Source organism: Carassius auratus, unplaced genomic scaffold, assembly GCF_003368295.1.
Source record: "Carassius auratus strain Wakin unplaced genomic scaffold, ASM336829v1 scaf_tig00214714_1_2670353, whole genome shotgun sequence".
In the NCBI taxonomy this organism is placed as follows: domain Eukaryota; kingdom Metazoa; phylum Chordata; class Actinopteri; order Cypriniformes; family Cyprinidae; genus Carassius; species Carassius auratus.
Window position 1 is genome coordinate 2487667 of NW_020527778.1, and position 26654 is coordinate 2514320.

Below are 26654 nucleotides of genomic sequence, written 5' to 3' on the forward strand. Positions count from 1 at the left end.
AAACTGCATTTAATTGGATGTATGGGTATGTTTTTAGAGTTTTGCAGAAATGGAGGCACAGGCACGTATTTCCAATGAGCCTGTCTAGGTTGTCCATTTCCTCCAGTTTCTGTTTTCATTATCCTGTGCTTTAACTCTAGCCTTGAATTACCCTGTAGCCATCAATGAATCCACCTCAACTAATAGATTCATCTCTAGCTCTGCTATGTCCGGTTGGGTTATGAGACATCAAGGTCTATTTCTGTTTTACTCGCATGAGCGAAATATATTTATGGCTGTGGTAATCCTGAAAGCCTGATGAGAGAGATACTACACCAGTAAATACAGCCGCCTGGCTCAGGGATCTAATTAAGAAATGAAGCACAACATATAATTTAGAGCCAAACAATGTGCAATTTCCCCTTCAGGCTCTTAAATTGGCGTAAATGATGTCAGCCTGATGGCCAACTGATCCAGTAGTAGAGGTTGATGTCGAGGCTATGAGTCCATTACGACTGACCTTGTCTCCCAATTGCTCTGTGTATTTCTAAACCACAAGCTTAAATGCAGGGAATGGTGTGTGTTGAAGATGAGAAATGGGGAAAATAATAGATAATGAGAACATGAAGTAGAGAAAATAAGAGGAACAGTTGTGCAAAATCTGTGTGTTATTTACCAACCACCCACATACCAGTTAAACTAAGCATTTTCTATGTTAGTATATTACAGCATTTAACCATGCTTATAATTAACTGTATGCATTAAGCATCATACACTCAATAATTCGCTATTTGTCTGTCACAATTAATTTTATTTTTAATTTATATACAAATATTTTATATAAAACAATTTTTATTACTTTTCCATGACTTTTTCCATGAGGATTTTGAAAATCTCCTTATATTTACAGACTACTACAACAACACAAACAGCACATGCAAATAAATGAATTGATTAATAATTTGTAAAAGTGTACATTATGAATTCAAAATAAATGTGAAGTATTTAGTTAAGATAAATTAAGAAATAAACTGAATGAATTCTGAATTAAACTAATTCAATTTGTAACATTTAAATACAGTTTGGTAAAGCATCTGCATTTGCTTTCACATTAATTTAACACATTTTATACAACAGTGTATCAGTGGATGCAGTTCTTTCTAGCAGATGCCTAATTTATATCTATACCATGACCTTAAATGATGGAAATTGGGAAATGCTAAGTAAAGTAAAAAAGTCAAACAGATTGCGTTAACACTTTAGATTAGGAAACACAGTGTACTATTAACTTTTTTTTATTTTTTTTTATTTTTTACTATTACTAGCATATTTGCTGTTTATTAGTACTTATAAAGCACTTATTAATGACCATATTTTAGATCTCTTAACCCAATCCAATAACTAAACATAACAACCACAGCAACTATCTTACTTAGTTTCAATAAGCGGCTATTTTTATTGAAGGAAAACTCTTAGTTAATAGTGAATATGTTTTGCCTAATTTAAAGTGTAAATGAGATTTTTCTGAAAACCTGTTTGGATCTTTAGAGTGGTTGAGTATTGCTTTCACTGTCCTGTTTTAGAGCCATTATGAATATTTAGCTTTGAAGCAATTACTGTCCTCTCTGTGGTGGAGTGAAATGTCTAAGCATGCATCATGCCTTCTAATTAGGAGCTGTAGTGGTGAACTAGTTTAGTTGGAGCATTTAATGTAACATGATTGTAATATCACTGAAGTTTATCTACACTCCGACCTGCCACAGAAGAAAAACCTTTACTCCGATTGAAATCTGAAGAGAGAGAGAGAGAGAGAAAAGGATTTCTACAAGACATTCTGTTTAGAGCCGTTCCTAGTCCTGCCTTTTATTCATCACAGAAAAACATCTCAAGGGTTGAAACATCAAATAGCTGAAGGCATCAATCACATTAAAGAAAGACGAGAGTGACTTGCTGCTGGAATAAACTATCTGAAATAAAGAATAGAAGATGTTCTTGTGGGAATACGGAGGCCGGATGGGTGTTGGTCGATTCAATTCAGGTTCAATTCATTATTGGACCGCCAATAGCATTGTTAATTTACATGCATTGCTTGCATTATTTTCCCCATTAAAAAGAATCCAGGTATTCTGATGAAATGAACATTTTAATAGAAAATCCCGCTTTTCTCCATTTCATTATTTGATTACTGCTGTCTTAATCAATAGAGAATTTATGCAAACAATCCTTTTTAAATGAAACTCTGTACATTAATTGCATCAAGCATTACGTGCTGACTTTTGAAAATAAACTGCAATGTATAATAAGCTTAATTTGCATATAAAGAATGTGTGTTTGAGCAAAGAAAGAATGACAGCGACTTAATTTAAATATGCAAACAACAACCTATCAGTGCAGATGGTGCTTTGTTAAACTACATTTTGTGGGCGGTTAGTGATTAAGATGTTTTTGTGCTGGAATCAGATATTTATGGGGATGTTAATGACAAGTAGCTTTTAATGTCAGGTCTCAACCTGTGATTGCACACTGGGTTGAGTGATTTGGACGTCCTGGCAGTTGTATTTATCCTAGTGTCTTCTGTCAGGCTGACATTCATTCATTCATTCATTCATTCATTCATTCATTCATTCTCATCACAAACATTTTTGTGGTTTCTTGAAGGGCAAGAAAGCACATGGCCTTGTCGTTATGCTCTGCCAACAGTGGACTTGTCATTGGAAATGTTTCCCATTTGAGATTTTTTAATATCCTTTGGGAAATGTAGGGGCACTTGGTCTATGGACAGACCTTTTTGTCCGCGCATTTTCCACTCAAGTTCATGTTCGGTTCATGCAGTCACTCAGAGCCACTAATGTGTTCAACTGAGGTCAGACCTTCAAACACTAGCCTGCTCCATTATGTGTGCATCTCTGTGCTCCGTCTATCATTTATGTGTCTTTGTGGACGGTGTTTGAGAGGACAGACTGTTCTTGTTAAGAATTGTAGGCACAGCATGCAGCTACGTTATACAGTTTTTGTTAGTGTTATTTACCAAAGAAAGCTGCACCTTTACCATTGCACATATGGGTTAGTGACAGAAAAATGGTGAATAAAATGTATAGTATTTGGCAGACAATTTTATCCAAAACAACTTACATTGCACTCAAGATATGCATTTTACCAGTTCATGCATTACCTTGGAAACTAACCCATGACCTTGCATTGCTATAGTACCACCATTCTCTAATGTTTGGGCAACAGGAATGGGCTTGAAAATAGGAAGTGAAGGTCGAATTTTGACTTGGGCCTGTATCCAAACATTGGTTGCACTTTATTCTACAGTACGTGTACTAACATGTACTTATAGTGTACTTACAGTGTATTTCTCTAAGAAAGTTCTGGTAATACAAGGTAACTACATGTGTTAGGTTTAGGGGTAGGTTCAGGGTTAGTACCTAGTTATTACATAGTTATTGTAATCACTATAATAAGTACATAGTATGTACATGAGGAACAGGACTGTAATAGCACAGTTGACTTTTGCAGAGCTTCGCTAGTATAAAAATCTAGTTTTTATTACCATTTTATTGAAGTTACCGGTTGTAAATTGTGAGACTAATCACTTTTAATCACACACTTAAACTTATTTGATTTCATGAATATATTATATTAATATTTTTTTCTTTTCAAGGGAAGGTAGACATTATGTATTAATTATATTTAAATATTTATGACGTTTATTTATATATTTATCTTTGATAATTATATATTTAATAATATTTATTATTAGGGTCAGGAACAATTAAAAAAATATTGGGATTTGTGTTCAATCAAAAGTGACAATAATGACTTGTATTACATAATTATATTCTTTTGAACTTTCTATTCATCAAAGAATCCTGAAAAAAAAAAAGAATGTATCAAAGTTTCCACGAAAATATTAAGCAGCACAACTGTTTTAAGAATTTTTAATAATAAGAAATGTTTATTGAGCATCAAATCAGCATATTATGATTTCTGAAGGATCAGGTCACTTTTAAAACTGGAGTAATGATGCTGAAAATTCAGCTGTGCATCTCAGGAATAAATAGCTTAAAATACATTAAAATAGAAAACAGTTACTTTAAATTGTAATAATATTTCATAATATTACTGTTTTTACATTGGCCAAATAAATATAGCCTTAGTGATCAGACTTCAAAACATGAAAAAATCTTACCAACCCTAAGTATACGTGCCTGGACCCTTCTGTTTTAGGAGGGGGTATCATCCCATTTCAGGGTCAGCAAAAAGTTTTAAAACCCCTTACTCGTTATGCATACACAGAGCAAGAGTATCTTGTCTAACTAACACATCCATAGGCAAGTATAAAGCAGGTTCTGCACATAAATATGTATGCATATCCACACAAGCGCGCGCGCACACACACACACACACACACACACACACACACACACACACACACTTCCCTGTTGCACTCCATTCATTTTAGCTGTGGAGAGCAGTAGGGTACCGCTGCATACTGCTGCACTCCCAGTAACACTGTAAAGAAATATTTCACAAGAAATTAAAATCATGTCATCATATACTTTCCCATAAGACTTTACTACTTCCTCAGAACACACACACACACACACACACACACACACACACACACACACACAAAAAACAGCAGTAGGGAAGATTTTCAATGAATGACAGCTTCAATTGTAGTTGGTAACTTGCACAAAGCTATCATATGATTCAAGATGACTTCACATGTCATTTGGAGTACTTTTGTGGTATTTCCTGCTGCTTTTCTGTCTTTGAGGAAACTTGACAACTTCCTATTACTAGTATGTTTTACATGTATAGACAAACTCTTGATGATGCAGGCCAAAATGTTCTAACTCAGTCTGATATCATTATTCACATGGTGCAGTAGATTTTTTTTTTTTATCCCACATACACTGCCAATAAGCTTGCTGCACAACATTCAAATACTTGGCTATTCTTGCTAGCTAGTAGCAGCAGTTGTAGTATGCTCCAGAAACCCTCCGCCTTCCCCAGCTCCAAATGTATTGATCTGATATATATATAGTGGGTATAGAAAAGAATCATCCCCCTTAAAAAAATAACAACTTTGTCACATAGCTAATCACCTTCTCAACACAAAGCCGTATGATTTACCGTTGTGATCATCACAGCTTTACTAAAGCATTTCAGTCCTTGGTAGTGCAACTAAAGCAAACAATCGGCTATAGGTAACAAAGGAACCGTCAAAAGATCTCTAGCATAAAGTTGTGGTCAGGCTTTATCAATGCCTAGAAGCACTTCGAAGTCTATTATTAAGAAGTGGAAGGTATTTGGTACAACACAGACCCTTTCTGGATCAGGACGTCGCTCCAAACTGGATGAAAAACTGGTCTGGGTGAACAAGAGGCCAAACAGCAACTCTGAAGCAGTTGCAGGAATTCATTACAAAGAGTGGTCATTGTGTGCATGTGACAACAATATCACACTTTCTCCACAAATGTGGCTCGTATGGGAAGGCTGCAAGAAAAAAGCCATTCCTCAAGCAAGGCCAAGCGCAGTCACGACTGAGCTTTGCCAAAACACACCTTTAAGATTCTGAGGCAGAAGAGACTAAAATTGAATTATTTGGCCTCAACAATAAATGATATGTCTGGCAGAAATCCAATACAGCTCACCATCCAAATAACAGCATTCCTCCAGTAAAGCACTGAGGTGGTGATGTCCTGTTATGAGAGTGTTTCTCTGCAGCAGGGACTGGAGCACTGGTCAGGATTGATGGAAAAATGGATGAGGCAAAGAACTGTCAAATTCTTGGGGGAAATCTGCTGCCCTCTGCCAGGAAGTTGTCAGTGGAAAGAAAGTTTTTTCCAACATGACTGTGACCCAAAGCACACAGCAAAACTGAGCACACAGTGGTTAAAGGAAAAAAATGTGAATGTCGTTGCATCTAGTCAGAGCCCAGACTTAAACACCGTTGGATGTTTCACTTTGAGTAAAAATATATCTGGATAAAGCAAAAACTGTGTCCATTTTTAACTTCAGTCTGCAATGCAAAAAAATGTTATTATTTTAAAAGGCAATTCTTTTCTATACCCACTGTATATATGTGTGTGTGTGTGTGTGTGTGTCTAAATACACACACACACACACACACACACACACACAAACATATATATATATATATATATATATATATATATATATATATATACACACACACACACACACACACACAACCAGATACAATAGGGTACAATAGGAATCGGCAATGGGGAAAAATAATAATATAAATAAATAAATATATATTGTTTGATACATACAATATTTATATTTGTTTATTTAATAAATCTATATTATCCATATAATAAATAAATATACACATACATACATACAGTATATTGGCTTGAAAAATATATTCCAGTATATTCAAGGCCAAGTCTATTAACAATGTAAAATAAAGGGTTAAAGAAAGAAAGAAAAAAAAAACATTTTATGTAAACATTAAGGCTGTAGAGCAGTGTTTACCTGTCACTTTGAAATGCTTTGAATTTTTGCTTTTAATATGCATGGCTGTCATTCCTGTGAGCCACTTTCTACTGCCAGAATTTTTACTAAATTATCTCAGAGTGCCTTTGCTCCTCTCTCCAATCAGAGCAGCTGATAACAAACATGTCATCACACTTTCAGAGTGGCAGGTCATATGAGAGAGCAGCTGCATCTTTCGCTGTCAATTTTCAAATATTTATATTTTATTATTTATATACACTCTTTAGTGCATTCTAATGATTGTAAAGTCACACTTTGTCCTTTGTCCTACATTTTGTAAATTTAGAGATAAGAAAACAGTCCTTTTTCTCAACTCTCAGTCTGTAGCTCAGTGTTTAATAGTTTTAAATAATTTAAATAGTTCTTAAATAATGATGAAATAGCTGTTGAATCAGAAGTAACTTGTTTTATGTGGGTGTTTGTGAGGATTGAATGTTCTCATTATAAACAGCGATTATGTTTTACGTGCAGAGCTGAATGTAAACAAGCTGTAACTCATTCTCTGTGATTACTTTGCATTCCCCTGTATTTCAGACGGCTGCAGTAACAAGTTTGTGATAAATGAGTCAGGAGTGTGCTGAACAAGACATCAAACAGCTGCGTGATCCTGTGAAACATTCGCTGTTATTCTCCTTGTATGTGATTAAGTCATTGTGCCATGTTTAATGTCTGTTTGTCTCAGGTACACAACCGAGACGAAGAAGCTTTCCTGCAATACAAAAATAAGTGGTGGTTGGTAAATCTAAGAAAACAGGACCAAGTTAAAAAAATAAATAAATAATAAATAACGAAATCTGGATTAAAAAATAATAATAATAAAACAAAAGATGACAAATTAAATAATTTGAGTTATGACTGTTTAGTTAAAATATTTCATTAATAATTAGTATTATTATTTAATTAATTTATTTATTTGTGTTTGTTTTTTATTTAATTTATATGTAAATAAATAAAGATTAATATTATTGGTGGTGAGTCAATCTCAGAAAACAGGACCATGTGTGGAAAAGAATGTCAGATTTTTTAATTGTTTAATTTAAATATACAACATAAAAAATATTTATTGTGTTTGTTTTTTTCATAAAAAAATGCTATTATTTTTCTCAGAAACAGTATCATGTGTGGAAAAGCATGATTTTTAATATAAATCTATGTATTTTTAAATAGATACAAATTAAATTGTTTATTTTTAGGAATATATTTAAAAATAATTTAAAATAAATTAAAATATTTTTAATTAAAATAAAATTTAGAAACAAACATTTTGGTAATAATATGTATTTAATACGATTTAAGTAATAATTATGTTATTTATTTATTTATTTATTTAAATGTTAATAAATTAAACATAATTTTAGCGTTAATGGTGCTGGGTCAATCTCAGGAAACAGGGCCATATATGGAAAAGAAATTCAGGATTTTTTTTATTGCTAATTTAAATATAGAATTAAAAAAATATTTGTTTGTTGATTTATTTGTGTATGTTTTAATAAAAATATATACACACACACATATATATAAATATATATATCTAGTACTGCAGAACTAGAACAAGAAAATCGCCTGTTATTTGTGATGGGGGAACAAAGAAAAAATCTAAAAGTCACGGGGGACACAAATGGGGCAAAGATGACACTGTTTTGTTAAAATGACCCGCACTGACTTCTTTCCTGTCACACTGAATCCATCTTTTTTGTGTCACTCTCCCCAGATTTCCCTGTTTGTGGATTTTCCCAGAAATGTCATTGCAGTGTGTCAGAAACACAAGCCAGGCAATTAAGTCCTGTCATTGACAGCATTTCTTCAGTGTCCTTTTGATAAGAGCGCTCTCGGGCATTTAGAAGTTCCATCACCACAGACAGTCATTCCCCCCATCAATCCCACCTCCTAAATCAATCCCCGACCATCCCTGACATCAATCCCCCAGTGACGGACAGCGTCATTTGCTTCCATGTCGATTGATTCTGAACTAGTATCTGGAAAGTGCAGAGAGCTGTAGAGAAGACCGAATGAAGCCAGGACTTCCATGCATTCTGGTCGGATGGTGCTGTAGCAAAAGCAATAAGCCAATATGAGTGCTGCTTGCCTGTGCATAACTGTGATGTTAGAGTGTTTTGGTTTGTTGCCAGGATGTTGCTTTGTGGTTTTGGGTGGTTGATTATTGGTCCAATGCAGAAGTGCTGACCTTCAAATCACTGTATTATTCTGGTCTTGAAAAATGGCTTGGGTCTCTTCTTCAGTGTAAGTCTACGGGATTTTTGTTGCCCATTTTGTTGCTCACAAATTGAAAATCATAAAGTGAGCAAAAGCACAAGCAGCACGATTTACTAACTTTCACAAGTAAACATTGATGCATGATTTGGCAACCTCTATAAAATTCAACTGTTTAGTCACAGCTCTGTTTATTTTATCAGCATTTTAGCTTCAAACGTGGCCTGAATCAGATTTTTGAACTAGAATTATCCATTTTATAATGTTAAACGCCTTCTTTCTTTGCGTATACATTTGGGTGGTGCTATGCAAATCTTCCCAGACAGTGAATTAGACATTCATAAAAACAGTAAAATATCATATTAAAATGCGGTGCGTAACATATTAAATATTCATGAGCTAAGTATTTTTTATATTTTGATATCGAGACAGCACGTATAGTTTTGCCTGAATCTTGCATACACACTCGTCTCTCTCTCTCTACCCAACTGCATTATGGGTATTCCTGCCAGATCGTGATCGTGACTCAAGACCCCGGAAGTTTGAGGAAGCACCTGGGGTGTTTGGGTAACAGTCACATGGTTTTAACCCTGAGTGTCTGCTCGCTGTGCAGTTAGTGTGTTAGACTATCACACGAGGTGTAGGAGTCTCTCTCCTGTCTTCTCTGCGTGTGATTGAGGGGGTTTTCGGGCTGATTGCTGCCTCAGTTCTCTAGTGTTGCACGGCAGGGTCTCGGCTCAGCCACACACACGTTCACTGAGTTGGAAAATCACACAGGATGTCAATTGGAGGGTTTTCAGAGACTTTTAATGAGCTCACAGAGCGTGGAGGTTTTTAAACTTAAATCCTTGTCTTTTGTGGCTCCTGAGCAGCCTGCACTCAGATCCAGACGTGCTGTAACTGGGACTCTACTGTACTGTAAAGGGCTTTTACAACATGCAGTTTATATTGTAACACATACACACACCTATCTGTTTTGAGGGGGCAGTTCTGGTTCATTTGATGCCTTTGGCCAGATAAGGAAAATATTTAGAACTATTAAGATGTATGTATATATGTGCGTTTGTGCTTTTGTGTGTCCATGCGTTCGTTTATATTTATATTTATATTTATATTTATATTTATATTTATATTTATATTTATATTTATATTTATATTTATATTTATATTCATTTATTCATTTATTCATTTATTCATTTATTCATTTATTCATTTATTCATTTATTTATAATATACACATTATTATTATGATCATTATTTTTTTAATATTGTACCTGAATATATGTATTAATTATTTAAAATATTTTAAAAATTATATTTTAAATTGGAATACAAAAAAAAGTAATTTAATATTTAAAAAAATCCAACCACACACCAACTATAAATAATTATTTATTATTAAAATGTTATTTATTTGTTTATTTATTAACACGCGATCATCCTTAATTTTTTATTGACAACAATTTTTGTGTATTTGTATTTTTCAGCATGTGCTGCATGAAGCTTAAAATATTCCAGAGTGTTTCATTAAATGAAGCAACAAGTACATTTATCCAACTAATACCTGAAACCCAGAGCACCTTGATGTTAAAATTCAGCCCTTTATTTCCATGCACTTTCTATGTTGAATTAAAATAGCCACAGCACAGCGTCACATCAGCGCAGATGGTGACCGGCTCCACTGGATTGTGGGTGGTTAGTGAATAAGGAAGTAAATAAGGGGCTTAGTGAATTCACCCTTTAGCCTACATTCATTCTTTGCAGATGTGTGATCAGATCCGTCATGAAACGAGAATATCGTGAGGACAATTGATAATCCGGAAACCAGCTGCCGTAAAACACGAGCCAGAGAGAGATCAGCTGACAGATGCTGGATGATCATCTACAAACGCTCCACACAAGAGATTTATCTGATAAGAGGGGCAATTTAACACATCTTTGCTGATTTGTGAATGCTATCGCCTTCCTGTCCAGTATCATCAATACGGTTGCCAGTGCAAAGGCTCTAAATTACAGGCTGCTGATTTGCCGATTGGAAGAAGAAGAGGAGGGAGAGGAGTCCTCTGTCCTTCTGAGAGATTGAGGTGGTGTAAAAGCTTGAACTTCATGGCACTGTAATTGGTCCTGGACATCAGTCACAGGAATGTTTTTAAGGGGACAGGTGGTACAGAGGTTGTATATTTGCTATAGTTTATTACAGCACTTGTTTTCTGTCGAACTGCTTTTTTGGATTCAGCCACAGTTTATCGTCCATGAAACCCCCAAGAGCTGCAAACCCAAAGGAGAATGTTATTGCTCAAAGGTTTCACAGTGCAGGAGACCTCAAGGAATAATTCCCATGAAAATGAAAATCCTGTCATCATTTCCTCTCCCTCGTGTTCTTCCAAACCTATATGACTCTGTCCTTCATGAAGCACCAAAGTAAATATACTGTATGGTTTAATTCTCCAAACAACAAAAATAAGTAGGAACCCGTCAAGATAAAAAAATTAAAATTGTCCAAACTAACTTATATGTACTATATTCCACGTTTTATGAAGAAGTACGATAGCTTTGAGTGAGGAAAAGCTGAAAATGTTTATCATTATTTTCTGAAAATAATTCCCTCATCTGTAGCTCAACAAATCTCATTTGTTCCAGGATTTGGCATAATGATAAAAACTAAATTTGATTCGATAAAGCAAAGAATTTTTTTTATTTTTATTCTATTATATATTATAAATATTATTCCCCAAAAAACATAATTTATTAAACCAAGAAATGAATAAAACTTCAACCACACACCATCCGTTGAAACATCAATAAAAAAATGCTATTTATTTGTTAACACACCATCAACATTTACTTATTTTTAGCTGTATGTAAAAGAGATTTGTCTAAATGTTTTGCTCCAGGTTTTTATATGTATTACGTTTTTTACAAAAACATTTAAAGATATTACTAACCCCAAACTTTTGAACAGTAGTGAATCTCTGACCTTTGTCTGGAAATGTTGGTGCCTACAAATTTTGGAGGCATTGTTGAGATCTGTTCTGAAAATCACATGTGAGATTACTTAGGTCTTTTTCTCAGGATAAATATCGCTGTCACAATTTAGAACTTTATAGTTAAGATCTAATGTTGAGACCCTACAGTTGAGTTGTGCTACACTTAAAAGTCCATTCAATCTAATTTCTGTGTAGGAGAAAAAACTTACAGTAGATTCCAAAGGATAATTATAGTTTTCTTTCTCTGGGCAGAAGTGAAAGAGATGAAGTTGAAAGCTAGAAAAAGAGGAATGCACAAGCCGTGTTCACTGAAATGATCCCTAATTTTTTATTTTTAGTTTTATTTAATTTACTTTTATTTCATATTTTGATCCCATGGCTGCATTGTGGCTTGGCTTGGGCATATTTCACTATTCCAATTTCTGTCTCCATGAATGACTGCACACATGAGAGTGTGAGTGTGTCTGTGAGCGTGTCGGTGTGTGTGATTGAATGTGTGAGCCTTCAGCTAGCACCATTCCCACAATGCAGGTAACCTTGGCAACTAATCCTATTTACAGAGTATTGGATCCATTATTCAAGCATTTGGTCCCCGGGATAAATAAATCTAATCTTCATTTCTCAGTGACATTAGAGAGCTTTAAATTCTAACAGGCATTTGAAGACGTCGACACAAAAAACTAGTGTCATTTGATGATCAGATACAACCTTGACGTGACATGATTTTTTGAGTTTTCCTGTTTCACACCAAACACAAAAGCAGAACAGCTGTTTGTGCAGAACTACATATAAGTATTTCCTTTCAAAACTGTAATGCATTCAAAAAAAAAATTTAATCATAAACCGACTGCAAACTTTTGGTTGTGTGTGTGTGTGTGTGTGTGTGTAACTAGCGCAAAATTAAAATTAGAATTGTTGCTTTGGCAACTGATTGAAATGAGTTTAAGTTTGAGTATCAAAATTACTAAAACTAAAACAAAATTGTCAAATAAATTTAAGACTAAATAAAATTATAAAAAATAAAAATGAATAAATATGATGAAATCACATGAACTTATACTATATATGTATATATATATATATATATATATATATATATATATATATATTATATATATATAAATAAGCTAATTGGCCTTAACCAATTACATTGTTTCATCATAAATAAAGGTTGAATAGACTTCTTGGGTGTTGACGCCAGTTTGCATCAACCAGAAGTCATTCCTTTTTACAGCAACAATTTATGTAGCACTTTCCCTTGGCTGCATAATGTTAATTTTTATTATTTTTTATTATGCTTTTGCCAAAAATAAATCAGATTTCTGAAAGCTATGGTTACACAGCCCACCTTAACATTATGGCATCCAGAAATACAGTAGTAATGTCGGCCTCCAGTGACTGAAATCACTGTCAGTGTGAACGACCTATCAGTGCTGAAGCTCAACACTCCTGCCTCTCAACAAATACCAAGTATATATTTGGGCAACTTAACGTGTCTTATTCGGTCAGCTTGTTTGATTCAGACACACTGTCTCGCTAATGTCTCCGTGGAGCTGCGTGTTCATTCTTGCTGTCTTGTGAGAGTAGGTCGTTGACAGCGTGAGAGACAGAACATAATGCATCTCTGTCTCAGACAATAGCAGTCACTGTCTCTGAATGTGTGTGCGTGTGCGGGAAGGGGACTTGGATGACACCCAATGGGAGGATCTCGCTGCCGTTCTCTGATGTGAAGACTGACTGACTGTGTATTCACTGAGTAATAGAGAGACTGCATAAACCTGAGGCCTTCATTTTCTCTCTCTCAGCCGCGTGCAGCTCGCTTTCTCACCTTCACACCAGCACACTCAGAGATTGCTCATATTTTTGCACATTTATAGACACAAACACAAATAACCACATGCATCTCTCACGTACACACACCAGTGCTCACTCATATTCTCACATATTCATATTCATGTGGTCTGGGGGCTGGGGGTTGTCCCACTTTTTGGTGGATAGTTGTAATATAAAGGAATAGTTCACCAAAGATGATACATTTGCTGAAATATTTATAATTACTAACCGTCAGGTTTCTAAGCAGATGAAGAGTTTGTTTTTTCATCAGAACAAATTTGGAAAAATTTAGTGCTTGCTCATCAATGGATCCTCTGCGGTGAATGGGTGCCGTCAGAATGAGAGTCCAAACAGTTGATAAAAACATCACAATAATTCAAACCTAATACTTTCTCCAATGAAAAGGTCTACCCCCTGATGTCCTGTCATTTCAAAATCCTCCAACATATTGGTTTAGAACTATTTTTGACTGTTTGTAAATGTTACTTGATCTGCAGATTTCTCACCTGATTCAGACAAGACAACTTTATCACTGGAGAAAGCAATATTATGGATGGAGGACTCATATTGTACTCATACTTTTGAACAGTTTAATGTATTTTTATGTATTTTTTTTTATTAGTGATTAGGATTTACAGCTAGTATAAAAAGTTGAGTGGTACTTGATTTTGCACTATAATCTGGATGTGATATGAACATGAAAGTGGTTTCGTATATATATCTGAGAAGTGGTTGAAAAATAAAAGTTGACAACTTAATTTTAAGGATGCAAAGGCTACAAATCTTTGCAATATTGTGTATTGATGAATCACTAACAATAAGACCAGAAAGGTTTATTATATATTATCAAATAGGGTGATTTTATGTTTAACTAAATCAGAGAGAAATGTCAAGAGTATTTTTCAAGCCTTTAAACCTAATCATATCCCTGACACCAGTTTTATCCTAAAATTATTTGGAAGAAATGCGGTTCCATTTTGCTCAAAATACATAACTGAAGACATTCTATTTTATCAAACATTTCAACCTTTCTAGTGAAACAGCCTTTAAATGCTACACACACATTCATTATACCAGGTGTTGTTGATGTCGTTCCCATCGTGTCTCTGCTTTACAGGAGAAGAATGACCGGGAAGAGTCAGACCAGCAATGTCACTAACAAGAACGACCCGCGTTCCCTCAACTCACGGGTCTTTATCGGCAACCTCAACACTGCCATCGTGAAGAAGGCCGACATCGAGGTCATCTTTGCCAAGTACGGCAAGATCGTGGGGTGTTCGGTTCATAAAGGTTACGCTTTCGTCCAGTACATGAGTGAAAGGAATGCACGGGCGGCCGTGGCAGGCGAGAACACCAGGATTATCGCAGGACAGCCGCTGGGTGAGTTCCTTTCTCTTTTACTAAAGCCGTGCTCGACAAACCGCTTTCTTTGCTCTGCTCTGCCGGACTGACAGTCCTTCACAGGGGCCTGCGTTGCCTGAGGTGGATCCCGAGTGCGTATGATTTCACTTTGTGGTTCTTGGACATGCAAAGTGTTTTTCAGTGTTTTGTCAGTAGGTGAGACAGAAAAGCGCTGTGCTACATGTCATTGCAGTGGCGTAGAAGTGACATTGCCTTTATTTTGGGTTTTACTGTAAAGATACTTGAAAAAGTGGCAGTGGAACAAGAAAGTTAAAGATGGATGATTTCATTTTGGATGCTAAAATACTTTTTAGACAACTATAGTTAAACAATTTGTAGCTTGATTTCCCTAAAGAGTGTAAACACTGTGGCCTTGTGGTGTTTTTAAAACAGCAGGATCTTATTTGGTTGGTTGGCTGCTGGTTGGTTATTTATTTATTTGTTTGATTGTTTGTTGTGAAAGACTGAAATACATACTTTTTTGATCTTTTTGTTTTCTAAAAACCCACATTTATTTATAAGAAAATGTCAAATGAAATTGAAATGCAACTGAAATTAAATTTAAAGATAAAGTGTGGAGTTTTTTCTAATGTTAAAATACTTATTCTCTCTTAGCTTAATTATTGTTTGATTATTGATTGAATTAATGAATGAATAAATTTGATCTTGCTGTTTCAAAAAAATGCTTGTTTGCTTGATTGGTTGGTTTGTCATTCATTAATTAAATTTATTTTACCGTTGTGAAAGACTGAAATGAATAAATAAATAAACTAATAAATTTATATATATATATATATATATATATATATATATAGAAAAAAAGCATAATTATATTATAGCAAGAAACAGGAAACCAGTGATGTGAGTTTTGGGGGCGGAGCTGTCTGTTTTTTTTTGACCAATGACAAACGGAATGAAAATAAATATTTTTTTTTTTTAGCCTTTTTGTTTGTTGACAGACATTACACTCTCAACTTTTCATTGAATGTTATAAAATGCCACCTTTTTGTTATTTGCTTCTCAGAGTTTGATTTCTGAGCTTGTTTAAGCAGCATGTCTGACTTCAATCTATCACAGCATGTGCAGCATTGTGTGTTTAATCAATAACCATTGGACTTGCATTGTCAAATGACTATAACATTCTGATATTCTGACACTCACATATTTGTAACCTCCTGGGAGCAGCACTGTTAAAACAGGAGGCCTGACACATTACTTAAGCTTTTCTCCATCCTCATTATACCATTGACCTGCTTTAAAAAACACAGTTTTATTTTTGCATCGGAAAACATTTTATACATAATGCAAAATATAGCCAAGGGACCCTCATTAGGAATGGCCACAGAGGGCCTGCTAATATAAAATGTAAGAGTTCAAGCTGTAAACATGTGCAACTGATCCTCAACTGGGGATTTGTGTTAAATGAGGCTGTTTTATTAGATGTTAAATTCAACATGAAATCAAAACTGAATGTTTATTTTTTTTAACTTGTTACTGGTTGTTTTCATCTCAGTTTAGTTACTTCGCTGACATCATCAGTCCATATCTTTTTTCCATTTCCATTATGTTAATAAGGCAGTGGCTATTTAAACTGCAATGCAATTTTTACTAAACAGCTCACTTTGCCAATGTTTTACCTTTTAAATAGAATAGAATTTTTTTTTTGCAATATGGATGTCATCGCTATTTGTACTTTATGCTAATTATAAGCTATTTGTTGCTATTTTTACTTGGTGCAAACAGATAACATTACTAGTAAATTTTGGGATTGATACGATTTTGAAATGTTTTTGAAAAAAATTATTATTATGCTCAACTGTGTTTATTTGATCAGAAATGCATTAAAAGTTATTACAACTTAAAACTACTGTTTGCTATTTATATATATATTAAAATGTAATTTATTCATGTGATGCAAAGCTGAATTTTCTCCATCATTGCTCCAGTCTTCAGCGTCACATGATCCTTCAGAAATCATTCTAATATGCTGATTTGCTGCTCAAGAAACAGTTTATATTATTGTTATATTGAAAAGAGTTGAGTTGTGTATTTTTGTGCAAACATTAACATTTTCTTTTTACCTTTTTTAAACTTTAATGACCCACCTTACTCTTTTGTTCACCTTATCTTTTACTAATAAATGTCACATTATACGTTTTACTTCTGTAATTTAATTTCATGCTGAATTTAATTTGTTGTTGTGCATAAACAAAAGTGACGTCTACAATAAGTGCACAATGCAATGCCATTTCTTATACATGGTCTGTATTGCTGCATTGAAATACAGCTTCCTGGAGTTAATTAGAATTAAATAGAATGCAGAATTTATGCATTTTCATCATCCAGGCTTCTTGCCAGTTATCCATAAAGTATTATGCAAAGTAGCATCAATGTGATCCGTTGACTGCCAATAGGAGTGCAGACAGTGAAGCTCATGTGATCTGCCTCCTGATACAGTTGGATTTAATCCCTGCCAGTACAAACACAGAGACTACAGTCTCATCTCTATGCAAGGTGTCTCTTGTTTTGAAAGGCTCTTTGCAGCGATTCTTCTCGGGTCTATCTCTTGGTTGTGTCAGCGGCACACAGATGCTGATGTACAATCCCAGTCTCTTTCCTAACCTCCTCGTAGGCCGAACAAGAAAGGCAAATTCCTTCATAACCACAAGTCTGCTCTGCAGCCACCACCCCCCAACCCCCCCAACCTGACCTAGTAATTCCCTAATGGAAACTAGTCGAATGCTGTAGATAGCATCACTCTGCTCGTCTGCGATAATACGCGACTCACTCTCCTTTTGGAAGCACATCTACATCAGAAAGAGAGAGAGAGAGAGCCTTGCAGGATGTTACATATTAATGTAGGCCAGTACTTCATACTGATAAGCAGCAAGGATACACAGGTATAAACGCACATACATATTTCTGAACAGTACACTGGGCTGCAACGATCTCTGGCATTATATTTAGGACAAAAACCTATGGATTGTTGTTGTTTTTTTTTTTTGTTTTTTTTAAAAACCAGACAGTGATTGAATTGCTTTGTTCGTCTGTGTTCTGCATTGTTCATTATGGTATTTCGAATTTTGCATCTTATTATCAATATGGATTTTTTGTTCTGATTTTTTTTGTGTTGTAGGTACAAAAATACACGGAGCCACATTTCTAGTTTCAACATTATTTGTTCTTCAGACATTCCTCTTTAAAAGGAAAAAGTATGAGCTGTATACAAATTAACCCAATGAAAATGTGAACAGTTTAAAAATGTACACATGGGCCTTAAAAATGAATATACCAGAAGAAAAGTTTTAAATTCTTTAATGAATATCTGTTACAGCCATGCAAACCATGGGAGGAAAACTGGAAAAGTGCTTTTTGACATTTATGAATTGTCACCTTTGGCATATGATAGTCAACTGATTTTAATAAAAGATCTACCAATCTCTGAGTAAAAATAACATAATGTTGCCATCTTTCTTGTCATTTTAACCCCTGTAATTTTGCTCCATATCTCAAGTGAGAGTTGACATTTTGACCCCCCTCTACCAAAAAGTGGATTACTCAGTAAATATTCATCCATGCCATTTCATATTTTGGCTTTCTTCCCTATTTATGTTTGTCTTTCTACAGATAAAATATTAACAAAATCTAAAATTTTAGCAGACATTTCTGAAATTTGGTTGATTTGACACAGAACGGCCAATACGTTTTAGAAGCTTAAAAAACCACATAATTGTAGAATTATGTAGTCAAATTACAAATAAACAATAATAAATAGTATGCATTTACTATTACGATCATTTACTATTAGTCCACACAATATGCTTATATATAGCAACGCAAATGCATACATATAATGTTAACATAATATGCTTTTAAAATACATAAGTAATACAAAAATATATTTTTTTTAAAGGTGTGATATATTATATAAATAGTACAACTGCAAATTATATAGTAATACAATTATTTTATTTTACTTTTTGTTTATCTCATTTTGAAGGACTTGATGGATGGATGGATGGATAGATAAATGTATAAATAAAGTAAGTAAACAATTTTTTTTCTTCAAAACTTAGCCAGCAGTTTAGTTGTTATCGATCTTTTACCTTCAAGTAGATATCAGATGTAATGTACTTGCATTATTACAACATAGTTTGTCTTGGATGCTGCCACGTTGGCTGTCAAGTGAAACAACTTATTTTAAAAGAACTCTGAACTCATTCATCAGAACATATACCAGATGAGAATGTGATGGACAGACAGACGGACGCAGCACTGAAAGAGAGAGAAAGTGTTATCTGCTGGCATACAGGTGTTCATGTAGCCCCAGCAGTGAGAGGAATCTAAAATAGTTTTAGCATTTTAAAGGTCAGCTAAAGGTCAGTATTGCTGAAAGCTATTTCTACCATTATTATCAGAAGATGTGCAAATCTCAACTCGGAGGGGAAAATAAATTCCTGATTGGCAATTAAATCCTCACTCGCTCTCATCTTTCTGAACTGACATCTTTTATTAGCGAGGCTGAGACCTGCACTGACTTCAGCTGAGCGGCTGGGTTTGAGCCAGAGCTTTCCAACAGTTTCCACAAAGCAATTGCTGTTTCTTGATGTCAATAAATGGACACATTAGCAGAAAGGTGTGGATTAATCAGTAAGCCTGACTCATGTGAGCAATTTCAGTTTGTTGTAATATCAAAGTTAAAGTAATGGGATACAGACCAACCAAGAAAGAAAGAAAGAAAAAAAAGTACATCAGTATAAAAATGCTCAAACGTATATCAATCAAACAAGTGAAAAAAAAAAAAGATTTTTTTTTTTAAATTATAATAAAACATTGTATTTAAAATATTGTAAACATTTTAATTTAGTATTATATATATATATATATATATATATATATATATATATATATATATATATATATATATATATATATATATTTTAATCACTTTAATGTTGTATATAATCAAATCAATGTAATTCACTTGTTATACAGTATATGTTTAGGGGGCAAGTTATTGAATTTTATTAAATATAACAAACAAAGCAAAAAAAAATATAATCATTGAGGGGGATTTTTTTTTTTTTTTACCTCACGATATTTTTGATTAATTTAAACAAGTATTTTGAGTAACATTTTACCAAGTATTTATTCAGAAAGACAAGATTAATACATTTTATATTCATATTATGTTATTTACAATATGAATATTTATGAAACTCTTCAAGTTCAAGTAAATTTATTGTGATCTCAACCATGCGACGGCCCACTCCAGATGAAATAACTAAATAAACCATAAATTGTTCTACACACACATAAATATATATAAAGTGTAGAGTTGAGTTCTTAACTCAAATCAGCCTCACCACAGGAGTGTTGACTCTCTAAACTGACTGTGTCAGGCATGTGCTGCTGTACAGAGTCTAGGTGGAGAACATTAGAGACACATTTCATGGCCTGCCAAGCTTCATCTGTTGTTTGTGCATGTGGGATATTCCATGAGAAAGAGAAACTACGAAGGATCCACATTAACATCCTGAGAGTAATCTTGTTCATTCCTCTTTTTTTCCCCTTGGAGATAAAAGTTCATGTTCCACACCCTGATTAATTATACATGGAAGTTCATAAGACTGCTTTTGAAATCCGTGTCTTTCTCTCTCTGAAGCTGAGTCATGACACAATTCTCCATTGAGACTTGACCAGCATATACACATGCAGGGGAGACCGGGGCAAGTTGTCACTTGTGCCACATTTGACTAAAGCCCGGAATAAACTACACGACTTTAAAATCTGAACCGATTTTAAAACACTAGGCATCATATTTTCATACATCATACTTCTTACTGACTTTGTAAATAGTGATCAGTAGTGATCATTGTAAATAATAAATCAGTTTTCATAAATGTAACACTTAAAAATAGATAAAAAAAGTATTTTTATGAATGTGATTTATTATTTATTATTATTAATTAATAATTTATATTTAATAATTGTTTCATGTTTAAAAGCCTGTTTATTATTGAGATAATTATGGATTTATTTATATTTTGATTTAGTTTTTATTTGTGAATTTTCTGATTAATAATTTTGTTGTGTTTTTGTCTATACTACTAGTTTTTTATTATTAATTTTATTTCAATTTTATTTATTTGAGTTTTTCATCAGCTTAATTTAAATTTAAATTAAAAACATTACCTTGACAGCTAGCTGAAAGTAGAGTAATAATTAACTCAGAAATGACCCCATGATCAACTCATCCTTAAGCTTTATAATGGCAATGAATGGTGTTTGAATTAAAATAAAGTGCGTCCATCCATCATAAAAATGCTTCACACATCTCCAGGGGGTTAATAAAGGCCCCCTAAAGTGAATCGATGTGTTTGTGGTAAAAATATCTATATTTAAAACTTCAAAAAATTCATATGGATGGCTTAGTAAATCATGAAAAAAAAATTTTTTATTTGTTTTTATTTAAATAATTTTAATTCAGTAAATCTTTATTTTATTTCAAGTAAAATAAAAGTAACATTTTTTTTTTGTAAAGTATATGCCTAAATTTACATAAAAGATCATTAATTTATCTGATTATTAATTGGATTTTAGTAGTTCCATTTTTTTTTATTGAATTCCGTTCATGCTCACTATCTAAAGACCTATAAAAAATAAAAAATACAGTTGTGTGCAGGGAGTATTTACAGCTGGAAGTCAAATCTCATTATGATCAGACATTTTTCAGGTACCTGTACATCACATTGTTTTTCAGCCTCATTCGGTAAAGAAGGTTTTCTACTGTCTCATTCCATATGAAACCTTTTTTTATTTTCATTTTTTTTTCTGTCTAGCGGTCAAATTTACACATGCTTAAGGGTCTCAAAATTGAGCACATTAAATGAAAAGTGACAAATCTCTGTCTTCATTTGCCATGGCAACCACAAAAGTATAATTACCCCTTTTCTTACCTGGTGCCTTCCCACAATGCTCTGTTTTAAAGGGCAATAGCGGGTCAGTACAGATCTGGAAATGACAGAATAGCTCATATCCCAGTTTTACGGCAGTTAAAAGTAAACTCAGGAAAAGCAAAAGGGATTTTAATGACAGAACAAAAGTTCACGTTGAATTTCTGGTTTGTGTAGAGATGTGTATGGAATTCGCATTGGTGGGTTCATAATAATTCAGTAACTTTGTTTTAAATAAGAAGCTGTTATTCTGTATTTTCACTGCCAGAGTCCATTGATTGCTGCTGCTGAAAGACGTATTTTGCATTGTATTTCTGAGGCTGTTGTTTACTTCATTCATTCAAGAAAGGGCTTCAATGTACTGGATTTGTCTTTGAACACCTTGAGCGTCCCATGTAGTGATAATTTCAGATCAAATATTTCAAGGGTCAGACAGGGATGGGAAATCGTACAGCATTTGTTTTATAATTAAAAGTGAAATCAATATCTTTTGTCAGTTTTTTTTCCAAGAGCTTTCCTTTTCCGGTCATTTAGTGTCAGCCGTGGAACATAAGTATTGATTCTGTTTCTAATACTCAGTCTTTACACAGCACACTAATCCCTGCTTAATAACAGAAACTGAGCAAAGGTTATTTCTTTGAGGGAAAATGTTGAGAATGATCTGACTGCAGAAATGTCGTTACGTTAGAGAATCGTTCTGTTTACTATGTTACTGTGTAAGCTTCCATTTTGAGATAAAAAAAGGTAATTGCAACTTTTTATCTAAAACATTTTGCTTGCAATTCTAAATGTTATTTCTCAGAATTCAGAACATTTTCTTGCATTTTAGTATTGCAAGATATTAACTCAAAAATCCAAGATATAACCACAGAAGAGCGAGATTTTATATATAAGAGAAATTATATATATACAAAATATATGACAAAATGTAATTGATTATTCATATATAAATTAATAATGCTATTGTAATATTATACAACTATATTTATTAATACATATTTATAATAATGAGTATTTTATTTAAACTAAAATTCAATGCAAAAACATATTATTTTAAGAGTTATTGCACAATTTCAATCAGGTTCACATGTTCACAAAATGCAGAGAAACATTTAGCCAATTTAAATCACTCCGATATTTTATTTGAGAGCTTTTCGGAGAATAATGAATATTTTGGCCTGTCACGCAAAGTTGTTGTATGACTTCAGAAGACTTGGGGCCCTATTTTAACGATCTGAAACGCAAGTGTCAAAGCGCGAAGCGCAAGTAAGTTTGTGGGCGGGTCTCGGCGCTGTTGCTATTTTCCCGGCGGGATAAATGGCTCTTGCGCCCGGCGCAAATCTAAAATGGGTGGGTCTGAAGTAGCTTCATTATTCATAGGTGTGGTTTGGGCGTAACGTGAAATAAACCAATCAGAGCGTCATCCAACATTCCCTTTAAAAGCAGGTGCGCAAGTTCCATTATGGATTGCTATTATTATGGCGTATTTACCAGGCGCACGCCAGGAGCGGTTCACAGCCGAGGAGACTGATGTTCTTGTAAGAGCAGTGAAAGACAGAGAAATTGTGTTGTATGGGGATGGGAGAAACCCACCCAAAATAGCGTCGGTTAAACAGGCGTGGGAGGAAATAGCCACAACTGTTTCATCGATTTTTTTTCCTGGTTCTTGACGGACAAACCAATTTGTCAGATGTCCTTATATACATATATGTCTTGCCACTATTGGGCAAACAGGTCTGATCCTTAATTACTACAATTAGCCTGAATAATTTGTAAGCAAGATTTATGCCTATTTTTTCACATCTTCGTGACACACCACAATGATTTCCGTCATCTCATGTGTTAATATTTTTTTAGTGTAACAATTTATGAATCTTAATAAAAATCTGTGTAGATTATATGAGCAAAGTGTATGCGCGTTGTGCACGCTATATACATTAAGGTCAAACATGCGCCCTTAAAATAGCATAATGAACAGCGCGCAACGCGCCACTGACTTTAGACTAGGTTTTTTCTGGTCAGTGGCGCAATTGCTTAATGGAACAGCAAAATAGCACCAGGGATTGTTTGCGCCGGAACACGCCTCTTTTTTTGCGCTGATCCGCCCAGGGAGCGCAAGTTCATTCATTAGTTTAGCGACGTGCTTCTGTGGAGGGAAAAGCGCGCTTTGCGCGGGTGCAAAATAGGAATGACACATGCGTCGGTGTACAAAGTCAATTGCGCTGGGTGCAAGATAGGGCCCTTGGAATATAAAAGCGAAGTCTTTCCACCCCAAATTCATTAGAGTTTAATATCCCCTCTAGTGAAAGATGTACTGCAGATATTTACTTTATTCATGAGATGATCTAATGTGAAGGCTTTGAATGAATTATAGGGCTAAAGTCTGTTAGTACTGCTGGTGTGTGTGTTTGCCTCTGGTGAAGATCTGTTCTCTCCTCAGGCTGGTGGAGGTTGTTCTGTCGGTGGGCTGCTTCCGCTTGTTCCTCTCCATATTGAGTGTAAGATCCTTCTGTCGGTTCGGTCTCTGTGTCTATAAATGTGCTGAAGTGAACCCCAGAGCAGATCTCCATGTGTTACCCAGTGCCGTGTCCATTCACACATATGTTTGCTTCACATATGCCAGGAGATGCCTACGGACCTCTGGCTCCTTTTCTGTTTTGTTTTTTAACAATAATGGCATTGTTAACGGTATTTATTATTTGTTTTAGTCGTCAAAGTAATTAAAAAATTTAGTCATATTAAAACAACTTTCCCTTAACACCAACAAATATTAATTTAAATTTCATGCATTAAAGGGGTCAGTCGGATGCTAAATTCATTTTTGTTGTTTGAACACATATGTGTGTTGGAAGTATGTCTAAACATCCATCCTATAATGATAAAAATCCACCCAGTGTTTTTTTTATTTATTAAAATCTCTATTTTAAAAGTGCCTTTCTCAGGCTGTTCTGAGATTCCTGTCAATATGATGTAGTTCTGCACAGGCCCCTCCTACGATAGTTGATTGACAAGGCCGTCTTACTTTAGACACGCCCTGAGTGAGCTGAGAGCTGTCCAATATTGTGTCTACTCCGCTGCAGGGCAAGACAAGTCTCTGATTAAGAGATTGAGATGTTCTGTTGTTGGAAGTAATGATGAAGATAGCAGTAATCATTTACTCCCAAAATCTGAGCCGCTTAAGACGCAGAGGATTAACGTTACTTTCGTTTTAAGGGGAATGCGCAGATCCCCGATCTTTCTAAATGCGTCTATGTTCCTGCAAATCATTTGTGATAGAGCTTCATCTTAATAAGTGAGTATAAGGTTTTTTTTTTATGAATCTTTGCAAATTGCCTTTCCTAATATGTGCTAGTAAACAAGCTAAAGTAGACAGTACTGCTCATCACCCCACAGAAGAGAGGGGCGGGGTGAGCAGAGCTCATTAGCATTTAAAGCAACACGGACTAGAATTGCTTGCTAAAAACAGAGCTCATTTTGACGGTAAAAAAGGTGTTTATTAAACTACCATTGGGTAATTTGAACCAAAGTATGTTATAGACTTTCCATTAACACAGTAAAGAATCATATCAAATAGGCATCCGATGACCCCTTTAAGATAAACATTTCACTGATCTTTAGTTTATCTGGTTAAAGTAACTTAAAGGGTCAATTTGCCCAAAATGAAAATTTTTTAATCATTTACAGAACTCAAACCTGTATGAATTTCTTCTGTTGAACACAAAAATGTTAGCAACCAAACAGTTGTTGGTAGCCATTGACTTCCATAGTATTGTTTTATCCATACTATGGAAATCAATGGCTACTGTCAGCTGTTTCATTCATTTTGTGTTCAACAGAAACTCATACAGGTTTGGAACAATATGAAGCTGAGTAAATGATGGCAGAATGTTTTTTTACATTTTTCCATGCGGCAACTTTACATTGCGTTCACTGGGAATCAAACTCATGATCTTGGCATTGCTAGCACCATACTGTTCGATCAACAAGAAAACTCAAAATTACAGGAAAACTGAATAGTTTAAAAGGTTCTCATATGACATCAGGCTATAAAACTGTTTTTTTTTTCTAATTTAAACCTAGGGTTTTGGTAGCGTCGATAAAGAACATACAGAGCAGCATGCGGTTCCTGGCTCTAGTTTCTGAAGGCCTCATTCTGTGGTGAAGATGATGAGCTGCAGTGATGGATGAGGAGCCTTAGGGCAGCAGAAATTCTTGATTGGTACTGCAATAAGAGTGTGTTCCCTGGATGTGGTGTTGAGGATGCTGTACTGCTTAGTTGACTACAAAGAATCTCCCGCCTGCAGCTACAGTCAGACTTGAGTTGCTAATGACATCTCCAGAGAGAAGCACCTCTAGGAGACAGCTAGCAGGACCCTGGGTTAAAAAACGTCTGTTTACGAATATCTACAGCACAGATGTGGTATGAAGCCCATCCAATATGCTCAAAGTTTCAGCAGGCCCAGACTAATCAGAGTTTTGTGACATGTTACTTTGACATACTGGGATCTAGAGATGCTGCCCTAATATTGAGTTATGAATTCATACACATGCATTGAACGACTTCAGATTTGGATAGTAGGGACGTATTCCTACCAAAGTTAAGAGACTTATGAATAATCTGTGAGGTTTATGCATGCAACTTGCAAAATGCAGATAGTGTCAGTGTTATTCAAGATACTCTGCTGTTCATAAGTTTGGGGTCAGTAAGATATATATTCAAATAGAAAATAATTATTTTTAATTGTAATAA

The 26654-nt window shown here is 34.6% G+C and overlaps 1 protein-coding gene across 3 annotated transcripts in view; it reads left to right on the plus strand.

Annotated features, from left to right (window-relative positions):
- LOC113092795 (RNA-binding Raly-like protein) overlaps positions 1-26654 on the plus strand; it is a 101903-nt gene that overhangs the window by 42089 nt on the left and 33160 nt on the right. For all 3 annotated transcript variants that reach the window (XM_026258534.1, XM_026258533.1, XM_026258536.1), the window contains one exon: positions 14665-14927. In XM_026258534.1, coding sequence (XP_026114319.1) covers positions 14672-14927 — 256 coding nt within the window. In that variant the 5' untranslated portion in view covers positions 14665-14671. The remainder of the gene's footprint in view (positions 1-14664; positions 14928-26654) is intronic.